Source organism: Portunus trituberculatus, chromosome 34 (genome assembly GCF_017591435.1).
Source record: "Portunus trituberculatus isolate SZX2019 chromosome 34, ASM1759143v1, whole genome shotgun sequence".
Taxonomy (NCBI): domain Eukaryota; kingdom Metazoa; phylum Arthropoda; class Malacostraca; order Decapoda; family Portunidae; genus Portunus; species Portunus trituberculatus.
The window spans coordinates 1740087-1767878 of record NC_059288.1 but is presented as its reverse complement, the minus strand read 5'-3'; the positions used below and the strand labels follow the sequence as shown (position 1 = coordinate 1767878).

At 41.8% G+C, this 27792-nt stretch overlaps 1 protein-coding gene across 2 annotated transcripts in view; it reads right to left on the bottom strand.

The window, feature by feature from the left end:
- The window catches only part of LOC123512883, a 102989-nt gene that overhangs the window by 53815 nt on the left and 21382 nt on the right, over window positions 1-27792 (bottom strand). For both annotated transcript variants that reach the window (XM_045269550.1, XM_045269551.1), the window contains one exon: window positions 16443-19045. In XM_045269550.1, the coding sequence (XP_045125485.1) occupies window positions 16443-19045 (2603 nt within the window). The remainder of the gene's footprint in view (window positions 1-16442; window positions 19046-27792) is intronic.

The following is a 27792-nucleotide window of genomic DNA, read 5'->3' as shown; positions in this document are numbered from 1 at the left end:
GGCGCCTCGACTCCCTCTACCAGTGATGCTTACCGCGCAACGACTTACAAGAGAGCAAGATGGGAGGCCGAAAACACCACCCCTAACACTGAGAAAGATCTTCACCGTTGGGTCAGGGGAGAATCAACAAGGGAATCAACGAGAGGAGAATTGAAAGTGGAGAACTCCCGACAGGGGATCTGACTAAATGGCGCGGAACAGATTGCTCTCCCCATTATCAGAGTTAGAGTTACGAAGGAGCGGAGCGAAGAACCAGGCGTCATCACCGGAGCCCTCCTAGATTCGGGCAGTGACAGATCCTACTGCACCCGCGATCTGGCCAATCAATTGCATGCCAAGGGAAAACTGATAACGCTATCCATTGGAACCATCATGGATGAAGGAAAGGAAGTCACCACTGAAGAACTCAACTTGAAACTGACTGGTATCGGAACAAGGAGGAACCGTTCTATCTTTCTCTGCAAAGTACTCATAGTACCATCGCTGCCGTCCTCTCTGAAGGGCTCAATTGCTAAGAATAGAGACATAGTCAGATGGCCTCACCTTCAAGACATTCCCCCGACCTGTATACCAGGGGGAGTGGACCTCCTCATAGGTCTAGACACACCACAAGCCCTACTGCCTTTAGAAATAAGGGCCGGAGGAGATGGAGAGCCGTTTGCAACGCGCACTCTCCTTGGCTGGACCGTCAATGGCCCTATGAGATTTGAAGATGGGGAGCCTATTGGAGCAACAAACATGCGCACTACCGGGATGACAGCGATAGCACAGAGGCAACAGAGTGCGATTCGGTATGGTTCCATTCTAGGAAGTGACTTCTCACTTCATTGTGGAGATACTATCTCAATGGAAGACCGAAGGGTAATAGAATTATGGTCATCAACCGCGCAACAAGTAGATCAGCATTACCAACTGCCTATCCCATTCAGATACAAGGAACCAGGCCTACCGAATAACCTGAAACTCGCAGAACGACGGCTTATAGAACTCAGAAGGCGCCTGATGAGAGATCCAGCCTTATGTCTTCGTTACCAAAGGGAAATTAAACGCTTGGTGGACGAGGGACATGTGGAACGCGCATCGCACTTGGACTCTCTGCCAGCAGCCGGAACAGTCTGGTATCTGCCGCATCATCCAGTATTAAATCCCAAGAAATCGGAAAAGGTAAGAATAGTATTTGATTGTGCAGCGACATATATGTCGACTTCATTGAATGATCAAGTAATGCAAGGATCCGATCTTAACAATGACCTGATGGGCGTCTTGCTCAGATTCCGACAAAATGGAGTGGCCATAATGGCGGACATTGAGGCAATGTTCCATCAAGTTCTAGTACCACGAGAACACCGAGACGCCCTTCGATTTCTGTGGTGGCCAGGCGAAGAACTGTCTGAACCTCCTGAGACATACAGAATGAAAGTACATCTGTTTGGAGGAGTCTGGAGCCCGTCAGCGAACATTCCAAGATCACGGCCGAGACCTTCATGAGGCCATCACGAAGGCAAATTGAAACTTTTACGTGGACGACCTCTTACTCTCAGTGAACTCCACAAGCAAGGCGACAATTGTTGTACACCACTTGAGAAACCTATTGCATAAAGGGGGCTTCAGACTCACGAAGTGGGCCTGCAACTACAGCAAAGTACTACAAACCATCCCCCTGACAGAGAGGGCAGCGGCAGTGAAGGAAATCCCACTGACGGACAAACTTCCCACCGAAAGAGCTTTGGGTATCCTGTGGGACTTAGAGAAGGATCAACTTGCAGTACAGGTTCATATCCCGACCAGACCAGAGACAAAACGTGGCCTCCTCAGTATGATTAGCTCCCTTTATGATCCACTCGGCATCCTTGCTCCATGCGTCATCAGAGCCAAAATGATCTTTCAAGAAGAATGCAGGCTTGGAACAGGATGGGACAACCCCCTAGCCAACGAGTCAAAGGAAGCATGGAGGAGGTGGTTGAGAGGTTTACCTCACCTTAAGGACATAAGGATTCCACGTTGTTACCAACATGACATCGAGAGCACCACTACAGATATCCAACTTCATCACTTCAGCGACGTGTCTCAGCGAGCGTATGGTGCTGTATCTTATCTGAGACTCACAGACATGATGGGGTTACACTGTGTTGCCTTTGTGTATGGCAAGGCCAAACTGGCCCCCCTGAAACAACTAACCATACCCAGACTAGAACTGTGTGCGGCGGTATTAGCTACAAAGACGGACGAGCGATTACGAAAGGAACTAGACCTGTCCGTGTCACAGTCAGTGTTCTGGACAGACAGCACCACTGTCTTGAGATACATACGAAACACTGAAAGGCGCTTCCATACATTCGTGGCGAATCGCATAGCTGTCATACATGAAGAGTCTGATCCAGATCAGTGGAGATATGTGAGCTCGGAACTCAACCCCGTAGATGACACTAGTCGCGGTTTGCGTGGCGACGAGCTTGGAGGGTGTAGTAGGTGGACCCAAGGACCACCCTTTCTATTGCTCAACAAAAATCAGTGGCCAGTGGAAGGCGTGACAAGGGAAGGAGTTCCAAGCGATGACCCAGAGGTGAAAAGGAAACTGGAACCTTGATGACATCCACTACCCAGAAGGAAGAAACCCTAGACAAACTGTGGAACAGATACTCCTCATGGTATCGACTACTGAAAGGGACTACATGGCTGAGGAGGTTCATAACGTGGCGGGGCAACAAGGAAAGAGGCTCCTGACAAGAGAAATTTCTGTCAACAGAGGAAATGGAAGCAACGAGGTATGTAGTACTGAAGTGTGTGCAACGAAGATACTTTCCTGAAGAACTGAAAGCGCTACAACGAGGACAGCAGCTGAGAAAGAGCCCAATAAGACAGTTGGAGCCCTTTCTAGACGCGGAAGGCTTGATCAGGGTAGGCGGCCGGTTGAGGAGAGCTGCCCTTCAGCAAGATCGAATGAATCCCATCCTCTTACCCAAAGAAAGTAAGATCACGGAACTCATAGTGAGGGAAACACATGAAGACAAGGCTGGACACTTGGGAAGGGAATACACGCTAGCTAGAATACGCGAGACCTACTGGATCCCGAACTGCCGTAGAGTGCTGGACCGACTATTACGCACTTGCGTAATCTGCCGGCGTAACAATTGGAAGCCTAATAAGGGACGACCAGCTGACTTACCAGAAGTCCAGGTGAAGTCAGGCGCACCGGCATTCACATACGCTGGAGTCGATTGTTTCGGTCCATTTATGGTAAAGCAAGGAAGGGCCCGGGTAAAAAGATGGGGCTGCATCTTTGTCTGCCTGACTATCAGGGCCGTTCACCTGGAAGTTCTTGCAACACTTAGTACTGACTCATTTATTGCAGCCCTTATGAAATTTGCAGCTCGAAGAGGACTGCCGAAACACATCCGTTCGGACAATGGGACCAACATGATCGGCACATGCCAAGAACTATGTGACGCACTCATCAGTTGGAGTAAGGATGATAAAGTTAGAAAGACACTCTTGGTGAACCAGATAGAGTGGCAATTCAACCCTCCAAGAGCTTCACAAATGGGCGGCGTGTGGGAACGACAAATCTGCACCGTGAAAAGGGTCATGCAGGCGATAGTAGGCTCTCAACTGATGGATGATGAGCGTCTTCATACTCTACTCTGCGAAGTAGAAACGGTCATCAATGGTAGATCACTCACCCCTTCATCGAACGACCCCAATGATCTTGAAGCACTAACGCCTCGTCACCTCTTGAGAATGAACTCTAACAGCTTCTCCACTGAAGACAAACCGACGTCGGGAGACACGTATCGGAGGCGATGGAAACACGTTCAGTATATGGCAGACCAATTCTGGAAGAGGTGGACTCGAGAATACCTCCCCACCCTGAGGAAACGGCAAGGAACATTCAAATCAGGACACAACCTCCAGCGAGGAGACATGGTCATCATTGCTGAACCGTCTCTACCACGAAACAAGTGGTTGTTAGGATTGGTTATAGAAGCCATGCCGAGTGAAGATGGTGAAGTTCGCAAGGTGAGGGTGAAAACGAAGAGCTCAACACTTGTTCGCCCGGTTACGAAGCTGTATTAGCTAGGAGTTGGAGATAAAAAATTAGGGCTTAGTTTCGAGTGAAACTCGACAGGGGGAGTGTTGCCGCTACCACCAGAGAGAGAGAGAGAGAGAGAGAGAGAGAGAGAGAGAGAGAGAGAGAGAGAGAGAGAGAGAGAGAGAGAGAGAGAGAGAGAGAGAGAGAGAGAGAGGAGGAAGAGAGCAGAAGAGCCATGTTTTGGTTTAAGAAATGCTGATGTAGGGCCTAAGCGAAGAAAGACGCCTTATACAAATGGCCAGTATCGGTGACCTATGACCTCATATGTAGGAAGACTGGGTGTCACAGTGAGGCCCGCGGGGAGAATACAGCACAGGTCCGAAGGAGGAGGACGTGTTGTTGAAGGTCTCGTGTGCAGAGAAGTGAGAAGTTTACCACCGCTTAAGTTTACCAGGACACCCCAGACCCGTAACACGTAAGTGAAAGTGCTTTGAAGTTAGTGATACTTATTGGTGCACATCAGAATATTAATAATATCTGTGACACATTTGATATGTGCTCGGGACAGTCAGAGACTGTGAACGAGTGCCTTTACGTAATATATATGTATTAAAGATGTACTGTTGTTTCGCTATTATTATGATGCTCATCTTTGGATGGTGAAGAGCAAGAGAGAGATGAGTTCGACCTTCATCAAGTGAAGGGCTCCTCTCTCTTGCTCATTTCACTGGAGGGGCGTGAGTATTGCTATTTACTGAAATTACCGATGTTAAGGTGAATGTTTGTTTCTAGGTTTCGACCAAATATACCAATTGCGTCGACGTGAGGGTCTCATTATCCTGATCATCATCATCATCATCATCTACCACCTCCTGCGGCAATAACAGTTATTATTATTATTAATATTATTATTATTATTATTATTATCATTCAAGCAGGAAAGATACCAGTATAGGGTAACAAAAGTATGTATTAAAGAGTCCAGAATTTGAACATTGCAGTAATGTAAAAGAGGTTGAAGATCGTCAGTTTGAGGGGAGGAATTGAAAGTACAAAAAGCTTTTATCCCAGCCTGTCTAGAAGAGCAGTAGGACTGGAACCGTATCATATATGTGTGGAACCACCTCATATATGTGAAGCAAACTCTATATATGAATGGATGAGGCCTTGTACAGAGTTAACAGTTGAGGGATAAGAAAAACTGGCAGTGATAACTCAGAACATCTAACTCATAGAAGCTGTTTTAGCTAAAGATGAGATGTAAAGTTTCCAGTTTAGATTATAAGTAAAGGATAGACATATAATCTTCAGTGTAGAAGAGGAGGACAGTTGAGTGCCACTGAAGAAGGTATAGTTACTTGTCTGGTAGGTTGTGTAAAGTTGATGGATGGAGGAATTGGGATTTTGAGGAACTGAATTTGCTCTGCCCCAAAAGAAAAATTATAGGTCAGAAGTCATTTGTTCTGCAGCTTTCCTGCATAATTTGTTTACTTCCTGAAAGATTGGTTGTCTGTGAAAAGACAAGGAAAAGTGCAGGGTCATATCATCAGCATAGGAGTGGATAGAACAAGAAGTCTGGTCTAGAAGACCATTGATGAATAATGGGGAGAGTAGGTGAAGAGCCAAAACCCAGAGGAACATCAGTTAATTAATTTAGGGTTAGAACAGTGACCATCTATCACAGTAGCAACAGAACAATGAGAAATAGGATAGTTGAAAATTATGGCTATGTATGTAGATAAAAATGGATTTTATCTACATACTTAAGCATAATTATCAATTATTGCTTAAACCCCCATTCCCACAGCAAACTTACATCATGTCTAACAGCTCAAGGAAAAAAACAAGAAATACTTGAGGTGCCCTTTCTCATTTTCTTTGAGAAGACACACTGCCCGTTTTCTATTCTGAGGTATCAGCCCTCAGGCTGATCTCATTTGCCTCTAGCCTAAAAGGTCATAGAGGGGAGGGAGGAAGGGAAACTCAATTATAATTTATAATTATGGATAAGTATGTAGACAAAAATGGATTTTACATTAAAAAATCCTGTTATTACACATACTACTACCCATAATTATTAATTATTGCTTAAGAACAACTTTCTCTCCCCAAGACACACACCTTTACAAACCCAAAACTTACAAGGTGGAAGCCATATCCTGAGGTGGGTGCAGCACTTCTATCCCATGACAGAAGGACAAAACCATTGGAGTGAGAGAAGCATAACAACTCTCGCCCTGAGGACCTCAAACCCCACAGAGGACAATACATAGAACTATATGTATAAGAAAACCAAAAGAAAAACGAATTAATTACCCTGAGAGCTGACACAACAGGGCCCAGAGAAAAGGTATCTAGTAACCAATGAATATAATATCCTTGAGATAAAAAAAAAAGCAAAAGTCGACATACTCTTCCAGATTCCCACCCGAAGAATGGCAGGAATACTCTGAATCTTCCTGAACAAGGCACTCGTTGCTACTGTTATAACTTCATGTGCCTTCACCCGAACCAAGCGCATGACCTCCTCAGACACATCGCCATGTGCACTCACAAAAAGGCTAGAGCATCTAGGACGACAGTCCCTGGTCCTACGAAGGTACTCCCTGATGGCCCTGACGGGGCACTAAAGCCTGTCCCGTTCCAAGTAGCCAACATACTCCGTAAGAGCAGGAATGGTGAAGTCGAACTGTGATACATCACCTGGGAGTTGAGTCTTTGCTAGAAAATCCAGGACTAGAGAAAAAATCATAGAAGCGCAACTCTTTGAATGACAAACTTCCGCTGACAGCCAATGCAGCTCACTAACTTGGCGAGCAGATGCTAAAGCCAAAAGAAAGGAAGATTTCAGTGCAACGTCCCTCAGTGAAGCTAAATTCATAGACTCATAAGGGGACTTCATTAATGAATGTAAAACTAAGGATAAATCCCAAGCAGGAATGCATGGTGAACGAGGAGCCAACTTGGCAACCCCCAAATCAGAGCTGATAGATCCCTATCCTGTGAGATATCCAAGCCACCCTGCTGGAAAATGGGGGCCAAAGCGGAACGATAGCCCCTAATGGACGGCAAGGACAAATACTTAGTGTTATAAAGAAAAATAAAAAAAGTCTGCTAAATCCATTACAGAGGCCGAGAGAAGGTGACAATTCCTCGACTCACACCAACCACAGAAGACACACCACTTTGCCTGATAGACTCTGGCAGTGGACTGTCTGACCGGACGGTCCATAAATCTAGTAACCTTCCGCGAAAAGCCTCTCTTTCTGAAGAGATGCTGGAGAGTCTCCACCTATGAAGATGAAATGCCCCTGAAGACTTATGAAAGAGGAGGTGGTGATGAGGCTGGCAGAGCAGAGAGGCCCATTGCAGCAACACTCGAGGATGGTCCACAAGCAGACTTAGAAGCAGAGGAAACCAGTCTGCCTGGTGCCACCGTGGGGTAATCAGAGTCACGCAAACACAAGCAGACTCTCTAACTTGAACTAGCACCCGCTGAATCAGAGAGAAGGAAGGAAGGAAAGGCACACAAGATCCAAGCCCTCCCATGGAAAGGCAAAAACGTCCTCTTTCCAAGCTCCTTGGTTGGGCAGTGGAGACACATACAGAGGTAACTGGTGATATAAGGCAGTAGCAAACATATCCACCTGCGGCACACCACACACCTGGAAGACCTGCCTGCACACTATGTGATGCAGGGTCCACTTTGACACCACACACTCACGACTGAGGACATCTGCCACTGCAATGCGCCATTCCAGCACAAACCTGGGGTGAAGAGAGACCGAGTTGTCCTTGCATCATTGGAGAATGTCTCCCACCAGACCCGAGAGAGACTCGGAGCAGGTGCCCCCCGAGTTCCTCAAATAGGCCACCACTGTCTAATTGTTTGACATGAGAAACACCACTGTGTCCAAGACTTCCTGCTGAAAGGACTGCAGAGCCCGGAAAACAGCCATCATCACCAAGTGGTTGATATGAAACCTCCGCTCCTGTGGAGACCACACCACCGAGACAAGAGTCCCCCAGATGAGCATCCCAACCGTGAAGGGACAAGTTGGAAAACAGAGACTGTTCTGGAGGTGCCATCACAAAGGGAGTAGATGACCTGGATCCATCCACCAGGAGAGGTCTGCCGGACACCGCTGTTAAGGAGGAACCTGCCAATAGAGAGGGTCCAACGCTGCCTTTCAGTATTTTTTCATGCACCACTGAGGGGACTGAGAGTGTACCCAGCCACCTGGGATCAGCCTCTTCAGGGAAGCCAGATGACCCAGAAGTGACCTCCATAGACACCGTAGGGGTTCTGTCCTCTAGAAAACTCTGCGCCACAGAGAGAAACTGGCTGACCCTTTCCAGCGACAGAAAAACCAGAGCCCTTACTGAATCCAGCACCATGCCCAGGTGCTACTTCCTTTGGCTGGGTACCAAGTCTAATTTGGGCAGATTGATCTGAATACCCAAGTGAGTGCACAGCTGTAGCACAGCCCGGATGGTGCCTATGCAACCCTGGAGGGTCATCCCTGTCACCAACCAATCGTCCAGGTAATGGCGCAGGGAGATATCATGTCGATAAGGCCGTGAAGACACTGGAGCCATCACCTTGGTGAAGACCTGCGGGGCAGTGGCTAGGCCAAAACAAAGAACTTTGAACTGAAAAACCTTGCCTCGCCAAACGAACCGTACGTACTTGCAGGAACGCGGGTTGATTGGAACTTGGATATATGCGTCCCTCAGATCCAGAGACACCATCCAATCCCCCACATTCATAAACTCTAAATCTGACACCATCATCTCCATCCGGAAGGGGCTGACCACTAAAAACTTGTTCAGAGTTGAAAGGTCGAACACAGGTATCCAACCGCCTGTTACCTTGGAAGCAAGGAACATACGGGCATAAAAGCCTTCTAGCTTGCCCACCACAAGCTCTATAGCCCCTTTGGCCAACATGTCTTGCACCACTAAGTCCAAGGACACATGACGATTCGACCCCTCTGCATAACTCACAAACTCTATTGGTCCAGCCGACAAAGGAGGAGGACGCAGAAAGGGGAGGATATACCCATAACGCAGTCTTCACTACGCACTCTCCTGGCCCAACTTCCATCCACTCTCTCCAGTGCCGCTGCAGGCAAGTGCCCACAGGCATAGGAGAGCAAACTACTTCCCTAGCGAGATCTACCTCAGCTATGGGGTCCACCACTACAAGAACCCCAGGCTCGAAAGGATCCCCCTGTAGCAGAGGGCCTGGGGACTGGAGCCGACAAAGAGGAACTACGAAATGCACCCCTCCTCGTCTGTCCTTTTATCTTACTCCTCTGGACCCCAGAGGTTAAACTCCAAAAAGAAGAGGCTAAACCCCGCACCACGGAAGAGAGTACACGTTGCTGAGCAGCTAAGTGCTCGTCTTCCTGTACCCTGGTCACCACCGCTGGGTCAAGTAGCACGTCAGAAAAGGGAGAAGAAAGAAGCTGGCGCTCCTCTGTCAGAAAAGGTAAGAGGCAACAAATCCACTACCGCCTGCCTCTGTAACATAAGGAGTCTAAAACGTAGCTCCTCAGCAGGACGAAGAATGTATTTATTTGCCTTGGCCAGTGCCGACAAAAATTCCAAAACATCCTGTTCCGTGCTAGAAGCAGCACCAGCCCATGTAGCCAACACCTGATCTGTCCAAGAGGCAATGTCAGCCATGGAGCCACACACTTTCTCCATTTGCGCCAACAGGTGGGAGGAGACAGAGACCGCTGTAGACCCCCCCAACTCCTCATTAACCGGAGAAGGAGCCAGAGAGGCCCCCTGAGGTAGATAAAAAGACTTGGCCCGGCCATACCAGTCCTTAGACAACTGAAAATTTGTGGAGCAAGGCTTAAGCTCCTTCAAGGACCTGCACTGGACTTCCTCACGGACAACTTGTGCCATATGCGACTGTGGGAGAGAAAAATATGGTTGGTGGGGCAAAACTGAGCCCTGCGCACTTTTTAACCCCATAAGGTGGGACAAGGAAGGAGCCTCAGGAGCAGGCAGATGAAGATAGGCTCTCACTTAGCCTATGAGGTGCAAAAATGGAGGGAAACATTTTCTTGATTAGGAGGCACATCCTCCTCATCATCCTCATAAGACTCGGCTGTGGAAAGAGGATGGCCAACTGGCACGGGAGCCAAAAGACCTTGGCCCACCCCACTGCCACCAGGCACAGCAGCTGATCAGCCAGCCTCAACAGAATCCACCTGAAAAAGTGGAAAACTGTTCGGCAGACTTACCAGGGTCCATATGGTTCACACCACTGCGAGGAAGGGGATGGCACCCAGGCATGTGAGCTGAGGGGCACACACCAATCCCTACACAAGGCACATGAGTCTGGTTGCCCAGCATGAGAGCCTTGTGGCTGACACCAACACTCACATTCTGGGAAGGGAGAAGTCCATCAGACATAATAGCACCAGTCTCCACCGCCAAAGTACGTGGAATAGTCTCACTTACTCCTAATCCACATGAGGGGATGGTGAGCTGGCCGCCAGGCATGGGAGCCATATGGGAGATGCCAGCCTCAACATCCTGGAAAGGAGTCTGGCCACCAGGCATGGGAGCTGTATGGCAGATGCCAACCTCCATTTCCTGGGTAGTGGGACAGCCACTGGGCATGGTAGAGCAATGGTTGTTGCCAACCCATCCCCGTAAACACTGTCAAAGGTACCAGGAGCACCGGGCATTTCCTTAACTGAACTGTGGATAAAACCACGGGAGGGCATAAGAGGCTGGCCGCCAGGAATGGGAGCTGATTGGCAGATGCCACCATCAACATCCCAGATAGGAGTCTTGCTGCCAGGCATGGGAGCTGTATGGCAATTACTGACCTCCGTATCCCAGGTAGTGAGGCGGCCGCCAGGCATGGTAGACCGATGGCTGTCGCCAACCCCACCCCCGTAAACAGTGCGAAAAGTACCAAGGGTACTGTGCACTGCCTTACCAGGAACTGCAGCATGGCAGTCACCTGTTGTTGTTGGCTCTATGGCGGACGCCAGTACTATCTCAACCTTGCGACAGGTGGCACCAGCTGGTCCCGCTTACCCTGGCCTCTGCATAGCCCCGCTCGTACCCGGTTGGGAATCATCTACCTGTGAAGCCGGAGACTGGAAACCAGAGAAGGGGGAACCCTGGGAAGAGGAGAGGCAGAGGGAAAGCTGGCCCAACGTCTCCTCCATCTTACACATGCGTTTATGCAGCTGCTGTGACAAAGGGGAAGACTTACACTTACTGGAAGAAGAAGCCTTCCTCCTCTCAGTACGATCTTTAATACTATCCAAAAGACATAGAAACTGGTCATGGGACAAGGCCTTGCAGCAATCACAACGGGAAGGAAGGCTACAAAACACCTCCCTACATGACAGACACTCCCCATGAGGGTCCACCGTAAGTGACGGGAGGGAACGAGAACACTTCACACACTTACATGGCATAATAATCCACTTACAATCTACCAGTAGAAGAAAAACAAACCAAGGAGTGACGAAAGGCAAACCCAACCACTGCTGAAAAAATAACCACAACGAGCCGGTGAAAGATATGAGCTGAAGACTACGTGTAAGCCCTGTGAGAGCAAAGAGGCGAATTAGGGAATCGGCCTGATGGCTGATATCTGGGAATAGAAAATGAGCGGGGTGTCTTCTCAAAGAAAACGAGAAAGGGCACCTCAAGTATTTCTTTCGTTTCTTTCCTCGAGCTGTTCGACATGATATAAGTTTGCTGTGGGAATGGGGATTTAAGCAAAAATTAATAATTATGGGTAGTAGTATGTGTAATAATAAATTAAACTTGTGATGAAGTTGCAGAGAAAGTTAGAAGCTGTAAGAGGGTAGTTCGGAAATCATAGCTTTGTGCCAGATCTTATCAAAAGCTTCTGATTTCACCATGCGTGCTTTGGGGTCCGAGGGGTCTCCAAGCACACGGGTTCGAATCCTGTCCACAATCCGTGTGTAGGTTGGGTTTCCTCACTCGGGGCAATGGTTTCCTAGCGGGTGGGCTTTGAGATAGGGGGTACCCAAAATGTATCTCCTTTAGCCCATAAATTCCCGTGAAAAGCCCACATGGTACCGTATTTTACAGCTTGCAAGACACTGCATCTTGGAAGACGCACCCTAATATTTGAAAGAAATTTCTAAGAAAAAAAAAAGTAATTCTCATACAAGAACGGATTCACCATATACCCAACCACTGAACACAAAAACATAAGAAGCAAGGAGCCTGCAAGACACTATTGTTTCACCACTCATTACAAATTTGCTGGAGCACTCACAAATTTAAAACTATGTAAATAAAAACACCTTAGGTACATACATATACACAGTGAAACATCTCTTCTTGTTTTAGTGGCGGGGACTGCATGTTTTGGATCTGTTGTTTACATTACGGAATCACTTGTCCGATCGCCGAAACCGAACACATCAGTGCTTCAGTTTGTATTTATTTTATTTTGCAGTCGTGCTTCATAGGCTTTATCAGTGTGAATACAATTCACACATGAAATTTTGACTCTTGCTTGAATGAGTAAGCCACTTGGATGTTCTAATTATCAATAAAGGTATAAAGGCACCTGGCATGAAGTCTGTGCATTCGTGTGCATGTATGTGTGTGTTGCAATGAGACGAGGGAGCGGCCCATTTTCTCCACACGCTGAGTAGGCTGCAGGAAGGATTATGGTATTGGAAATACTTGTAACACCTAAGTACTGAGTTTACATAATATAAAAGGCTAAATTAAATGGTACTTAAGCTAACATCATAATGTAATGACTCAACATACAAATCCAGGTTGCTATCTGTCAAGTGTTCAAACTCACTTGAGGTTGGATGCTGCCTTACAATACAACATTCATCTTGGAAGACGCACTAGTATTTTTCAGGGTATTTTTTAGGAAAAAAAGTGCGTCTTGCAAGCCGTAAAATACGGTATATGAGGAGTTCATTGACGGAACGACACAAGCACCAAAAATTAAAAGCGGAGAAAACGCAATCAAAGTTTGGCAACATTCAGAATGTGATATCTTCGCAATGGATAAAGACAGAGAGCTGGGGTTAGTCTTAAATGAAAGATCAGGATGTCTACTTTTAATTTGGCAAAAAAATTAGCTTATTAGCTTATCGCATTGTGAATGAGCAAACAATGACTGCATTTCTCTCCGCTCAAAAAACTGTTATTTGTTCATAACCCACAATAACACAGCATTCAGAGCTACTTGAACACACTTGGAAGAGATACCAAGAATGTTCCTAAACGATAAAGCACAAACACTAAGTCACAGAACGATGCACGAACGAGTACAAATGTGTACACAACCTTTTCAGTGGCCTCTCAGCACTCGCTACCACACGCCGTCTCTTCACTTCATTAACCACTGCATATTTCTGAATGAATGTATTTTGCAAGTTATAATCACCAATTTTCCAGAAAGACTCGTGGATATCCTTCACAACATCATCACCAAGCCTTGCATAACATCCATCATTACACGGAGACCCAACTTCCCTCTGTTTCACCACTTTCCCGGTGTCTGCCCTCTTTTCTCTCCTTGAGGGATCCCCGGGTCCGTACCCTCACTGCTCGTACTAGCCATGGCAGGGTTAGGGTCGCACAACACGAAAAAAAAAGAAAAAAAAACACGGTAATTTAGTCACATGCGTGGATAATGGCAAGGGAGAGAGGGACTGGCGTGGCTCCCTCCCTCCTCCCCAGTCCCTTTAACTTGAGAAGCTAATTGGCGAAGCGACGGCTACACACTACGCTAGGCCGACTGCCATTGGCTGTCAGCCAGGCGGTCATCGCTCCCGCGAGGAAAAGTAAACATTAACGCTTGTTTCCACTCACTTGATCACAACTCGCTGCGCGGCCATACGGCTAATGGTACATGTTGGTTGGAGGGACTTTCGACCATGTTGTAGTGCTTGGATCGTGAAGCTGATACCAGCATTGGAAACTATAGTCTGTCCGTTTTGATTATCTCAGAGCAAACTGTGTGTTCGGTTGGCAGCCCTGCCTCACCTCTGCTCTCGCTCAGCCCCGCTGAGACGCAGACTGTGTCGTTACTGAGTAAAGTAAATAAATATAAATGTTTGTGTCATTACTGAGTAAAGTGAATAAATATAAATGTTTGTTAATGAATCTGCGTCTCAGCGGGACTGAGCGAGAGCAGAGGTGAATCTACGTCTCAGCGGGGCTGAGCGAGAGCAGAGGTGAGGCAGGGCTGCCAACCGAACACACGGTTTGCTCTGAGATAATCGAAACGGACAGACTATAGAAGCCCGGGAGAAGACAATGTTGTAGATAACTCAAAACCGTCAGAGATGTTGCTTATGTTGTTCCGTCAATGAACTCCTCATATATATATATATATATATATATATATATATATATATATATATATATATATATATATATATATATATATATATATATAAAGAAGACTCAGTAAGGAAAGCCAGATCACCAGTAGAGAAGCTTTAATAGAAACCATACTTTCTGTTGATGATAGATTAAAAAACTTTAGATAGGCAGAAAATTAAAGCAATAGGATGGTATTTTGAGGGATCAGAATGGTTATCCTCTTTAGGAACAGGTTGAATGTAGGTAAACTTCAAGCCGGAAAGAAAGGTAAATGTTGACAGACAGAGTTGAAAGGATTTGACTAGGCATGGAGGCACAATTTCAGAGAACAATAAAAAGGAACCCATCATATCAATAAGCCTTCTAGTGGTTTAGGCACGGAAAGGCAAGGAAAACATCATTGCAAAGGATTTTAATAGGTAGCATAAAGCAATCAGAAGGTGGAAAAGGAAGAATAAGCCCTGAATCAACCAAGGTAGTTTTAAGCAGAGTTCAGCTTTGAAAATAAATGAGATGGCAGTGGTACCACTAGGATGAAAGAAAAGGTAAATATGAAGAAGTAAAGTCATTGAAGATGTTTTGGTAAGGTGCCAGGAAAGTTTCAGAGGGAATTGGATCTCAAGAGATTCTGACACTATCTAGTAATGAAGTTCTTGGCTAGTTGGAGAACAGACTTGACATGATTTTAGGCAAAAAAATAAAATGCATCAAATTCACTTAATGGAAAGTTCAAGTACTGTTTATGGTAAACCTCTCTATCATGTATAGCACAAGTACAGACTGTGCTAAACCAAGATGATTCAGAGATTTGTGTTGAGAAAGAGGTTTATCTATCATGTATAGCACAAGTACAGACTGTGCTAAACCAAGATGATTCAGAGATTTGTGTTGAGAAAGAGTGAGAAATGGACATGTCCAATACCAGGCATAATCATCTTTATTATATGCATATAGACAAGTCTCTAATGCTGTTATGTTTGTCTTTCCACTCTATGTCTATGAACAAAAATCCAGCAATAGTTGAGGAGTAGTCTGACCAGCATATCACTTTAAGTGTAACAAATCTTGCTGCTATGGAGACAGAGAGGAGAAAAAGCCAGAAAAAGTTTTGACTAAAGATGCTAGAAATCTCACTATATTTGTCTAGTTTGCAAAAGCAAAACTGGACTACACTCTGGAATAAGTTCCTTATAATACCCATACATTGTTTGTTTTCTAGAAATATGCATAAGAGACATGTCTATGTTTTCTGCACATAGAAAAAAAAAATCTATCTTCTCATTCATCTATTCCTAACATAGCTCATTCTCAGCATATTCAGTGTTTACTTCAGTTCCATAAATGTTGAAAGACAGGACTTCTATTCATGATACATACATAGATATGTGTAAATCCCATCAATATTCATCCCTTGATGTATTATATAATGGTAATGTGAGAAATCTACAGTCTAACAGCTATTTAGTGAAGGCATTATGAAGCACAGTAATTACCTTACATGAAATGTAATAATTTGTATGAAATGTAATAAATGTCATATCATTAAGAAAATTACATTCATATATAAGCCTTTTGCATGATCAAGAAAAGAACATTAGGAATAAAAAAAATCTGATGCAATATTCTTAAAATATTTCTTACTGATCATTCCTGCACATTTTCATGTTATACCACACAATACTGGTATGGAAAAAAATACTCAGTGAAAAATTACTATCCTAGTTATAAAAAACTAGGCAGGAAATAAAAAACTTTTTACCTGATGCCTTCAGTATGATATACCAAGCACCAAAAAAACAAGATAAATTATGGAATTTTGTTGACAGAAAAGCTTACATTATCACTTGCACCATACCATAGTAAAATATAAGCAAAACTAAAGTTAATTTAGAATCAGTTCAAGATGCTCTCTCTCTCTCTCTCTCTCTCTCTCTCTCTCTCTCTCTCTTTCAGAGGTGCTACTAATTTCTCAATTGATCATTCATCCATTTGCATTAAATAATTCTTTTAGGTTAAAAGAAACAAAAATTCTTACCTCTTTTGATGAAGATTCTTTGCTGATATCCTCATGCATTTGAGTTTTATCTATTTCTGTGTCAGCAACATTGTTCTTTTCATCACCATCTTTAATTTCTGCTTTCTTCCATAACATTTTTTCTTTTACTTCCTTGTCCTTCTGTTCAGTACTACCAAGCCCTACTGCTGGTTCTTTCTTTCTCTTCTTGACACATTCCTCCAATTCTCCCAATGGCCTCTTGTTACCCTTATTATCTACAGTTTGACTTGAATCTTTGTCTTCTTTACTGTTGTTGTTTTCTCTACAGCTGTTTCTCTTCTCATCACAATTTTCTTTAGTGGGTTTGCTCTCCTCTTTGATGATGTTCTGACATGTCTCCCATTTATCTTCTATCTGACTAGTATTGGCAACATCTTCCTGTCCCACATGATGGACACATTTTGGACTGTTGTCATTGTTAATGTCGTCACATTCCTCTTTTTTTGGAATATCTGCAAATTTGTGCTTTTGATGAAAGTATTCTGCTTTATCTTTACTCTGTGACGTGTCTTGAAGGTGTAGCAGTGTGGTTCTAGGATGGTTTTCTTCAGAAGAGATATTTTGACTGTCTTCTATCAGAGTGTACTGAAGTTGGTCTTCAGCAATATTTTCCCCAGTGACATCAACCACTTCTTTTTTCTTGCAATATTCTAGTTTCTTATTTCCCACAATACACCCATCTTCATTCTTACTGATGTCTTTGTTTTCTTGTTCACCATCTTCCTTCCTGTATTCTTCTGTCTGAAAAATATCATTTTTGCAGTCTTCATTTTCTTTCTCTTTCTTATGGAATTCAGTGTTAATTTTCAAGAGAGTATTTCCTTGACTGTCTCCATTTGCCAGTCCTTCACTAGTTGTATTTTTCAATAAAATGCATTGCTGATATTTTTCACTTACAGTTGTAGTCTTGACTGTTTCTATAAACAGATTCCTTTGGGGACAAAATTCTTGTTCATATAATGGTCCTGGTTCCTGATCCATTTTCTCTTTACTTACTTTTTGTGATGTGTCAACAGTCTCTTTATTAGCCTCTGTCTTGTCTTCATCTGCAGATTCTACTATAGCAGTTTTCTTCTGGGATCTAGTAGTCCTTGTAGAAGATGCCACTTGGCCACTTCTTATGGCGCTCCTTGTTCTTGTACTAATTATACATGTTTCCTCACGAGATGTTTCCTCCTTTTTCACTTTTGGCAGCTCTTTCTTGCTTGGTTTACATTGCTTTACTACTTCTGATGACTTACTTGACTCTTGTTCTAGTTCAGTGATGGTGATAGTTTGATTCATAGCTCTGGATTCTAGATCTTCTGATTCTGATTTCTCAATATTCACACCTTCTTCATACAGTATTGGTTCTATACATTCTAATTCTTTTTCCTGTGATTCTGTTTTTTTAGTACTTAAGGCTGAATGCTCTACTTGTGGTTTTAACTGTTTTTCACTTGCCTCTAACTCATTATTTGGTATTAAATTATGGCTATTTGCTTCTATTTCATTATTTTTACCTTTTATTATAGCCAGTTCCAAATCAGAGTTCTGTTCTTTATAAATTAACTCACATTCAGTACTACCTGAAACTAGTTCCTTATTTTCTACCTCCAAATCTTTACCTACAATTTGCAAAGAAGTTTCATTTGATTCACACTTCTCTTTTACTTCATATTCTTTGCCAGTCAACTTGAGTTTTCCACAATTTATTTTAAAATTCTTATTATCTACATCCAGTTTTCTGGAACTTGTTCCAACTTTTGCTTTTTCCTCCTCAATGCAATCAGTCTTTGTGGCTCCAGTGTTCTCCATGTTTCTGTCCAGGCAAGTTGCCTCTGTCTCACAATCAAGACTTCTATCAGATACTATAGATGTGTTGCAGCCTTTACAGGTATCTAGTGTGTCAGACTTTTCCTGCTTGTTGACACTATGTGATGTGAGAGTATGATCCTTAACCTCATGGAAGTTCTTTTTCTTTGTGGAGTTGATGCTAGGTGTTTTGACAGGCTTCTTACTGTAAGATTGTGTGGTAGTCTCTTTTTCTCGTTTGGATGGTGAATGATTTTTTCTGTAATTTTGCTTCTCGTTGACTGATTTGGTCCTTTTGCTTGACCTTCCTTCATTTTCTGTTGCCCATTTTCTTGCTTGTGTTTTATCCTTCTCATGTGTATTCCTTGGGAACTTCTGGCACTGCCTACATTCATCACTTGACTTATCTTCACCCCTCTTTCTCTGATTCCAGGAAAGTCCATGTTGCTTCTTATCTTCTCCATGTCTTGAACTATTCCTTGATAATCTTGAGGAGTTCCCACTCTTGTCCTTTACATCCTCCTTGCTCCTCTTCAATCTATCCCTAGAGTGGCTTGAGTGACTATGGCGTGACCGACTTGACCTGGATGAGTTATGAGGCAAGGTTTCTCTACGATTTGGGCGGCTGCTTCGCCGCTCTTGTCTTCGTGAGATGGTTGACAGTGGCTTGGATTTACCAGAATCTTTTCCCACTTCCTCCTCTTCCTCCTCTTCATCTTCCAAAGCATCAACCACCTCAAAGTCTTCAAAGTTGAAGAACTCAAGGTCACTGTTATTTTCTGTTTCATCTGCAACGCAAATCTTGGTTAATCTTAATTATTGTTTACATTAATATCCTATTCCTGTAAATAGTAAATAAGAAATTATGTTCTGTTGTATAAAGTACCTTAAGGGTTAACTTCAAATGGCTCTCATTGTTAACAGCATGTATTAATATAAAAAATGTTTAAAGACAATAAAAAGAATGAGGTTGATACAAAGACATAGTGTTACATTCCAAATCACATTCATTCCTTCAAATTTTCTCCTTTCTAAAGTACACTCAAACCTCGTTTTTCTAGACTAAATAGTGCAGGCACTGGTCCAGATAATGAAAATTCTGGATAACACAAATGGGTCCTTTGTTTGCCAAATATGGTCATTCCTCTCCTTAGACTGTTTGAGGAACTGCAAAATCTAGTCTGTTTAGGTTTTCTTGACAAACTAAATCAAATCAAACTTAATCTAAACTAACCTAACATTAAACCTAATTCAACAGCAATAGCCAAGTGCACCAAAAAAAAGAAAAAAATTCATAGACATGAAGTACAGTGAGTATAATACCACAACATGAAGCCATGTTATGCAATGCAAGTTGTGTCCACACTGCCAGCTTTACCCTGCACAGTAGCATTAAAAAAGTTTGTGTCAATTGCGGAATCACCACAGCCACCCATCATTAACCCATGAAATTCTCTGTACCAATTTCTACACCAGCTTCCTATCTGCTGCACATACCACTTCATAACAGTGGCATCTAATGCAGCATCTTTCTCACTCCTTAGATTTTTCCTTGGTGCACCTTTAATACTTTTATTTGATGATGCATCCACACAGTATTTGGCAGAATATTCTATGAGCTTATCTTTTGATTTACTAATGTCCAACATAGTTCCCTTGGCCACACCATATTCCTCACAAACCCTCACAACTCTACCTCCTTTCTTTAATTTTCTCTTGTAATCCATCAACTATTCTAGAATAGAAACTCAATAAATTAGTTACACAAGACCATCTTTTTTCTAAAACCAAATTGGCTATTTGATATTAATTTGTTGTCTTCAAGGAACTTGATCCATTGTTTCTTTATTATTCTTTCACACATCTTGCATATTACACTAGTTAGTGATACCGGTCTGTAATTTAAAGGTTCTTCCTTCCTTCCACTCTTATATATGAGAACCATCTCAGCTCTTTTCCATTCTACTGGTACTGTTCCATTTTCTATTGAGCATTTTATGATGTTGTATATAGGACTTGCTAGTTCTTCCCTACATTCTTTCAGTATTCTGCCTGAGATTTCATCTGGTCCCATTGCCTTCTCTTCATCCAGTTCCTGCATTAACTCTTATATTTCAAGCTTGGTTACTTTAATCTCTTTCATATAGATTGTCTCTCTATTCCCCTGTAGCCTTTCAAATTTGGATTCCTTAGTAAAGACCTGGAATTTATTATTTAATAGTTCTGCCATACTTTTTGGTTCTTCCACCATCCCGTTCTCTCCTTTTAACCTTACTATTGTTTCTTTTTGCCTAATTTTTCCATTTATGAATCTATAGAACAATTTTGGTTGCTCCTTATATTTTTCGACAATGTCCTTTTCGAAGTTCTTTTCCTCTTCCTTCCTCACCTTAACATATTCATTTCTCGCTGCCTTGAAATTTTCCTTATTTGCTGGATTTCTATTTCTCCTCCACCTTTTCCATGCTCCATCTCTTTTTTTCCTTTGCCCTAGCACACCTTGCATTAAACCAATCTTTCTTTCCTTCTTCTTTAGGTCTATATTTCGAGACATATTCTGACTCCTGTTTTGTATATTTCCAAAAATAAGTTATATTTCTTTTGTATCATCTCTGAATTTTCTATCTCCTCCCAGTTTACGTTTTAAAATAGTTCTTGAGATTCTCAATATCAGCCTTTCTGTAATTTAATCGGTCTCCAATGTATGAATCGTCTCTCTCTTCCTTTCCCTCTTCTATATCTATTTCTAATATTACATGGTCACTCTTTCCCAATGGGCACTTATATCTTATATCATCATTCATTTGTATACCCCTTGTAAAACTAGGTCCAATCTCGCTTGTCGTTTCCTCTTAATCTTGTGCATTCCTTTACTCTCTGGTCCATCATATTGTCTATCATTAGATTCAAGAATCTTTCTCCCAGGCTTCTTCCCCATACCACTTTCATAATTTTCCCAGTCCACTTCTTTACAGTTGAAATCTCCTACTAATATAACTTTTTTCCTTTCTTTAACAATTCTCGTTAGACTCCTTATTGTGTCATCTATCATGTCTTTATATTCTTGATTGGTCCATGAATTTGTTTTTGGTGGCACATATGTTACAATGATTGTTAACTTTTTTATTAATATGCATCTTTATATACAATACTTCTGCTTTTCCTTCCCCACATCCCACTTGGTTTATCACTATCTCCTTCCTTAACATAATCATGACTCCTCCTCCTCCTTTACCCACTCTGTCTCTTCTCCATACATTATACCTATTATCCAAGTCTATTTTGATTGCCTTATTTAGTTTTGTTTCAGCCAGGCATACAATATCTGGATTTTATTCATTTATGTAATCTCTTAACTCTAGTTTACTTGATAAAACCCCGTCTATGTTCGTATACATCATTTTTAGTCTTTTGCCTTTATAATTTTTAGTTAAACTTGTTCCACTTTTATCTCTTCCTTCTCGTTTATATACCATTTCCTTATCCTGTCTCCTAGAATTCTCCAAAAAAATGCCTTTCTTTTTCCTCTTCTGACCTTTCATTATTCTTTTCCCTTACTGCTGCTGCCAGTTCATTGTATCTCTTCCTTTCTTCCTCATTTCTATTTTTCTTTATATAGATATCCTTGCAGCTTTCTGTTTCGCTAAGTTTTGTTGTTCTATATAATATTTCTTCTGTTGCTGCTTGTGATTTTAGTAGTATTTTAATTGGTCTCGTTTTTTCCTTCTTGATATGGTCCCATTCTGTTTATTTCTTCTACTTCCTCTTCCAAGTTCTGCCTATCTTCGTTGTTTAGATGCTTCAGTAGGTCTTTGACTGATTTCATTTCTTCTTTTTCTCTTCTTGGTCTATATTTTATATTTTTCTCTTTTATTCCAAATACGACTACACTCTTCTTTTTTTCTGCAATTTCTCTAACTAGATTTTCTTTTGTCTTGAGGACTCCTATCATTTTGTTTGTCATATTTTCTTCTTTTTCTTTAAGTTGTTCTTGAATCACCTCCTGAAAATCATCTTTATCTTTCTTATCTTGGACTCTAAATGCTTGTACTTCTTTTTTAATCACGTTCTGTACTCTTTCCTCTTCCTTGTTTACTAGATCTTTCAGCTTCTCTTTTTCTTTCTCGGCTTTACCGAGTCCTTCTTCCATCTGGCTTTTTGTAGTTAGCTAGTTCCTTTTTTAGTTGTTTGTTTTCCGCTCTTAACCTAGCTTCATTTTCTTCCACTTTTTTCATCCTTTCTCTCAGTTTTATAAACTCTTTTTCCTGTTCTTCATTTTCTTTCATTTCCATATTCTCCTTTATCAATTTATCTAGTTTATGTTCAATATTCAACACTCTCTTAAGTAGTGAAGTATTCGTCGTATCGAAGCCTTCGAATATGCGCTCTCCCTCACCAACATAGTCATCATCAGCTTTCATTCCTTCTCTAGTCTCATGTCTGCATTTTGATGGAATCTCTTTTTCACTCATCATTCCTTAATAATTGATTTCATGAAAAAAAAAAAGAGTCCACACTACCTGCCCAGGCCACTGTAAATACTGCACAACAGGTATGTAGTGAAGATCAGCTGATTGTCGGAACGGTGCCAGTGCGTCCTTCCTTGACCGCGTCACGTGTGTGTGTGTGTTTCACTGTTTGATCTGCTGCAGTCTCTGACGAGACAGCCAGACATTACCCTACGGAACGAGCTCAGAGCTCATTATTTCCAATCTTCGGATAGGCCTGAGACCAGGCACACACCACACACCGGGACAACAAGGTCACAACTCCTCGATTTACATCCTACCTACTCACTGCTAGGTGAACAGGGCTACGTGAAAGGAGACACACCCAAATATCTCCACCGGCCAATCGAACCCGGTCCTCTGGCTTGTGAAGCCAACGCTCTAACCACTGAGCTACCGTGTGCGTGTGTATTTACCTAGTTGTATTTACCTAGTTGTAGTTTTACAGGGCCTGGGCTTTATGCTCGTGTGGCCCCGTCTCCATATCTACACTTATCCAATATTACTTTAAAAGTATGCACACTCGTAGCAGACACTACTTCTTCATTTAAACTGTTCCATGTCTCAATACATCTCTGCAGGAAACTATATTTTTTAATATCTTCTCAGTGTGTGTGTGTGTGTGTGTGTGTGTGTGTGTGTGTGTGTGTGTGTGTGTGTGTGTGTGTGTGTGTGTGTGTGTGCAATTCACCAAGGTCTTGATCACCTGTGACTATCAAATATTGTCCTCCAGGAAAAAGGTTACCTAGCCCTAGTTCTTTCCTACAGTCTATAGATAAGACTGAGATTTCACATTCACCATACTTCCCATCCCCTTGCTTAAAGAGAACAGCAGCTGTACACTGCCAAAGAAAAATACTTACAAGGAGTTACAATAGGATACAAATAATTCGAATCAAAATTTAAACGACGATTGAGAACTTTAGGCCTAAAGTTGTTAAGGGCCGTGACGGCTTGCCAATACTGACCCCTGTGGCACTCCGCTTTCTACTGCTCTCCACTTGGACTTCATATCTTTAACTACCGTCCTTATTTCTCTCCCCCTCAAATAATTTTCTATCCATCTCAATGTGTGTGTGTGTGTATTTACCTAGTTGTAGTTTTACAGGGCCTGGGCTTTATGCTCGTGTGGCCCCGTCTCCATATCTACACTTATTATCCAATTTCTCTTTAAAACTATGCACACTCGTTGCTGACACCACTTCCTCACTCAAACTGTTCCACGTCTCAACACATCTTTACGGGAAACTATATTATGTGTGTATTTACCTAGTTGTATTTACTTAGTTGTAGTTTTACAGGGCCTGGGCTTTATGCTCGTGTGGTCCCGTCTCCATATCTACACTTATCCAATTTTTCTTTAAAACTATGTACACTCTTTGCTGATACCACTTCCTCACTCAAACTGTTCCAAGTCTCAACACATCTTTGGAAACTAAATTTTTAACATCTCTCAGACATCGTCCCTTCCTTAGTTTCTTACTATGCGATCTTGTGCTTCTAAAGTCATATTCTTCTCTCAGGATCAGTTTCTCATTATCCTCTTCATCCATTCCGTTAATCAATTTATAAACTTGTATCAGATCCCTCTCTCTTCTCTGCTCCAAGGTTGGTAGATCCATTGCCTTTAGTCTCTCCTCATATGCCATCCCTTTAAATTCTGGAACCATTCTTGTAGCCATTTTTGTAGTCTCTCTAATTTTCTTATGTGTTTCTTTTTATGGGAGTCCACACAACTCCTGCATATTCCAATCTAGGTCTTATTTTAGTACTTATCAATTTCTTCATCATTTCCTTGTCCATATAGTGAAATGCTACTCCAATATTCCTTAGCAAATTATACGTCTCTCTGAAAATTCTATCAATATGGCTAACCGGTTGATTATTTTCTTCCATTGTCACTCCCAAGTCCTTTTCCTTTTTACTTTTTCTAGTTCTACTCCATCTCCCATCTTATAGATTCCCACTGGTCGTCTTTCACTTTTCCCATTTCCATGACATGGCTTTTGTCCACATTGAATTCCATCTCCCATTTTTGCTCCATTTCCAGATCTTGTTTAAGTCTTCCTGTAGTATTTCACAATCCTCTTTTGTTTAATGACTCTGCACAGTTTCGCATCGTCCATAAACAGATTTATGTAGCTGTTCACTCCCTCTGGCATGTCATTTATATATACGAGAAAAAGTATTGGTGCCAATACTGACCCTGTGGCACTCCGCTGTCTACTGTTCTCCACTTGGACTTCATATCTTTAACTATCGTCCTTATTTCTCTCCCCTTAAGTAATTCTTCATCCATCTCAATGTGCTTCCTTTTAAGCCACCCTTCTCCTCTAACTTCCATAGTAATCTTTCATGTGGCACTTTATCAAAAGCCTTTTTAGATCTAAATAAATACAGTCAACCCATCCTCTCTCTCTTGTACTTTATCAACTATTCTAGAGTAGAAACTCAATAAATTTGTCACACATGACCGACCTTTTCTAAAACCAAATTGGCTATTTGATAATATTTTGTTGTCTTCAAGAAACTCGATCCATTGCTTCTTTATTACTTTTCACACATCTTGCATATTACACTAGTTAGTGATACCGGCCTGTAATTTAAAGGTTCTTCCTTCCTTCCGCTCTTATATATGGGAACCACCTCAGCTCTTTTCCACTCCACTGGCACTGTTCCATTTTCTATTGAGCATTTTATGATGTTGTATATTGGACTTGCTAGTTCTTCCCTACATTCTTTCAGTATTCTGCCTGAGACTTCATCCGGTCCCATTGCCTTTTCCTCATCCAATTCCGTCATCAACTTTTTTATTTCAAGCTTGGTTACTTTAATCTCTTTCATATAGACAGTCTCTCTATTACCCTGTGGTCTTTCAAATTTGGATTCCATGCTCCATCTCATTTCTCCTTTGCCCTAGCACATCTTGCATTAAACCAATCTTTCTTTCCTTCTTCTTTAGGTCTATATTTCGGAACATATTCCCTGACCCCAGTTTTGTATATTTCCAAAAATAAGTTATATTTCTCTTGAACCGTTAATGAGTTTTCCGTCTCCTCACAGTTTACGTTTTTAAAATAGTTCTTGAGATTCTCAATATCAGCCTTTCTGTAATTTAATCGGTCTCCTTTGTATGATTCATCTCTATCTTCCTTTCCTTCTTCTATATCCATCTCTAATATTACATGGTCACTCTTTCCCAGTGGGCACTTCTATCTTATATCATCGTTAATTGGTATATCCCTTGTAAAAACTAAGTCTAATCTTGCCGGCTCATCGTTTCCTCTGAATCTTGTGTTTTCCTTTACTCTTTGGACCATCAAATTATCTATCATTAGGTTCAGGAATCTATCTCCCCAGGCATCTTCCCCCATACCACTTTCATAATTTTCCCAGTCTACCTCCTTACAGTTGAAATCTCCTACCAATATCACTTTTCTCCTTTCCTTAATGATTCTTGTAAGACTCCTTATTGAGTCATCTATCATGTCTCTATATTCTTGGTTAGTCCATGAGTTTGTTTTTGGTGGCACATATGTTCCAATGATTGTTAAATCCTTTTTGTTAATATGCATCTTAACATACAGTATTTCTGATTTTCCTTCCCGAAACTCCACTTGATTTACCACTATCTCCTTCCTTAACATCATCATGACTCCTCCTCCTCCTTTACCCACTCTGTCTCTCCTCCATATATTATACCTTTTATCTATGTCTATTTTATTGCCTCATTTAACTTTGTTTCCACCAGGCATACAATATCTGGTTCTTCTTTCTTTATGTAATCTCTTAATTCTAATTTACTAGATAAAATCCAATCTATGTTTGTATACATCATTTTTAATCTTTTGTTCTTATCATTTTTAGTTAAACTTGCTCCATTCTTTTCTCTTCTTTCTCTTTTATATACCATTTCCTTATCCTGTCTCCTATAATTCTCCAAAAATGCCTTCTTCTCCTCCTCTGACCTTTCATTATTTTTTCTCTTGCTTCTGCCACCAGTTCATTGTGTCTCTTCCTTTCCTCCTCGTTTCTATTTTTCTTTATATATATATATATATATCTTTGCAACCTTCTGTTTCTCTGAGTTTCCTTTTTCTATATAGTACTTCTTCTGCTGCTGCTTGTGATTTTAGTAATATCTTAATTGGTCTCACTGTTCCTTCTTGATATGGTCCCATTCTATGGATTTCTTCTACTTCCTCTTCTAAGTTCTGTCTATCCTCGTCATTCAGATGTTTTAGTAGGTCTTTTACTGATTTCATTTCGTCTTTTTCCCTTCTTGGTCTATATTTAACATTTTTTCTTTCAGTCCAAAAATAATTACACTCTTCTTTTTTCCGCAATTTCTCTTACTAAATTTTCTTTTTCTTGAGGACTCCTATCATTTTGCTTGTCATATTTTCATCTCTTTCTTTTAACTGTTCTTGAAATACTTCTTGAAATGATTCCTTGTCTTTCTTATCTTGGATTCTCCATGCTTGTACTTCTTTTTAATCACGTCTTGTACTCTTTCTTCTTCTTTGTTAACTAGATCTTTTAGCTTTTCTTTTCTTTCTCGGCTTTACCGAGTCCTTCTTCCATCAATTTCTTATAGTTCGCTATTTGGACTTTTAATTCTTCATTTTCGGTTCTTAGCCTAGTTTCGTTTTCTTCCACTCTTTTATCCTTTCTTTCAATTTCTGGAGCTCTTTATCCTGTTCTTCATTCTCTTTCATTCCCATACTCTCCTTTATCAATTTATCTAATTTACGTTCGATAGTTAAGACTCTATCAAATAGTGAAGTTTGCGCCGTATCAAAGCCTTCAAATTCTCCTCCTCCCTCACCAACATTGTCATCATCAGCTTTCATTTTTTCCCTTGTCACATACCTGCATTTAGATGGAATATCTTTCTCACTCATTATTATTTAACACTGTATTCATGAAAAAAAATGAGTCCACACTTATTGCCCAGGCCACTGTAAACCCAAACAAAGGTAGTGAAGATCAGCTGATTCTCGGGAGCGACGGTATCGCGTCCTTCC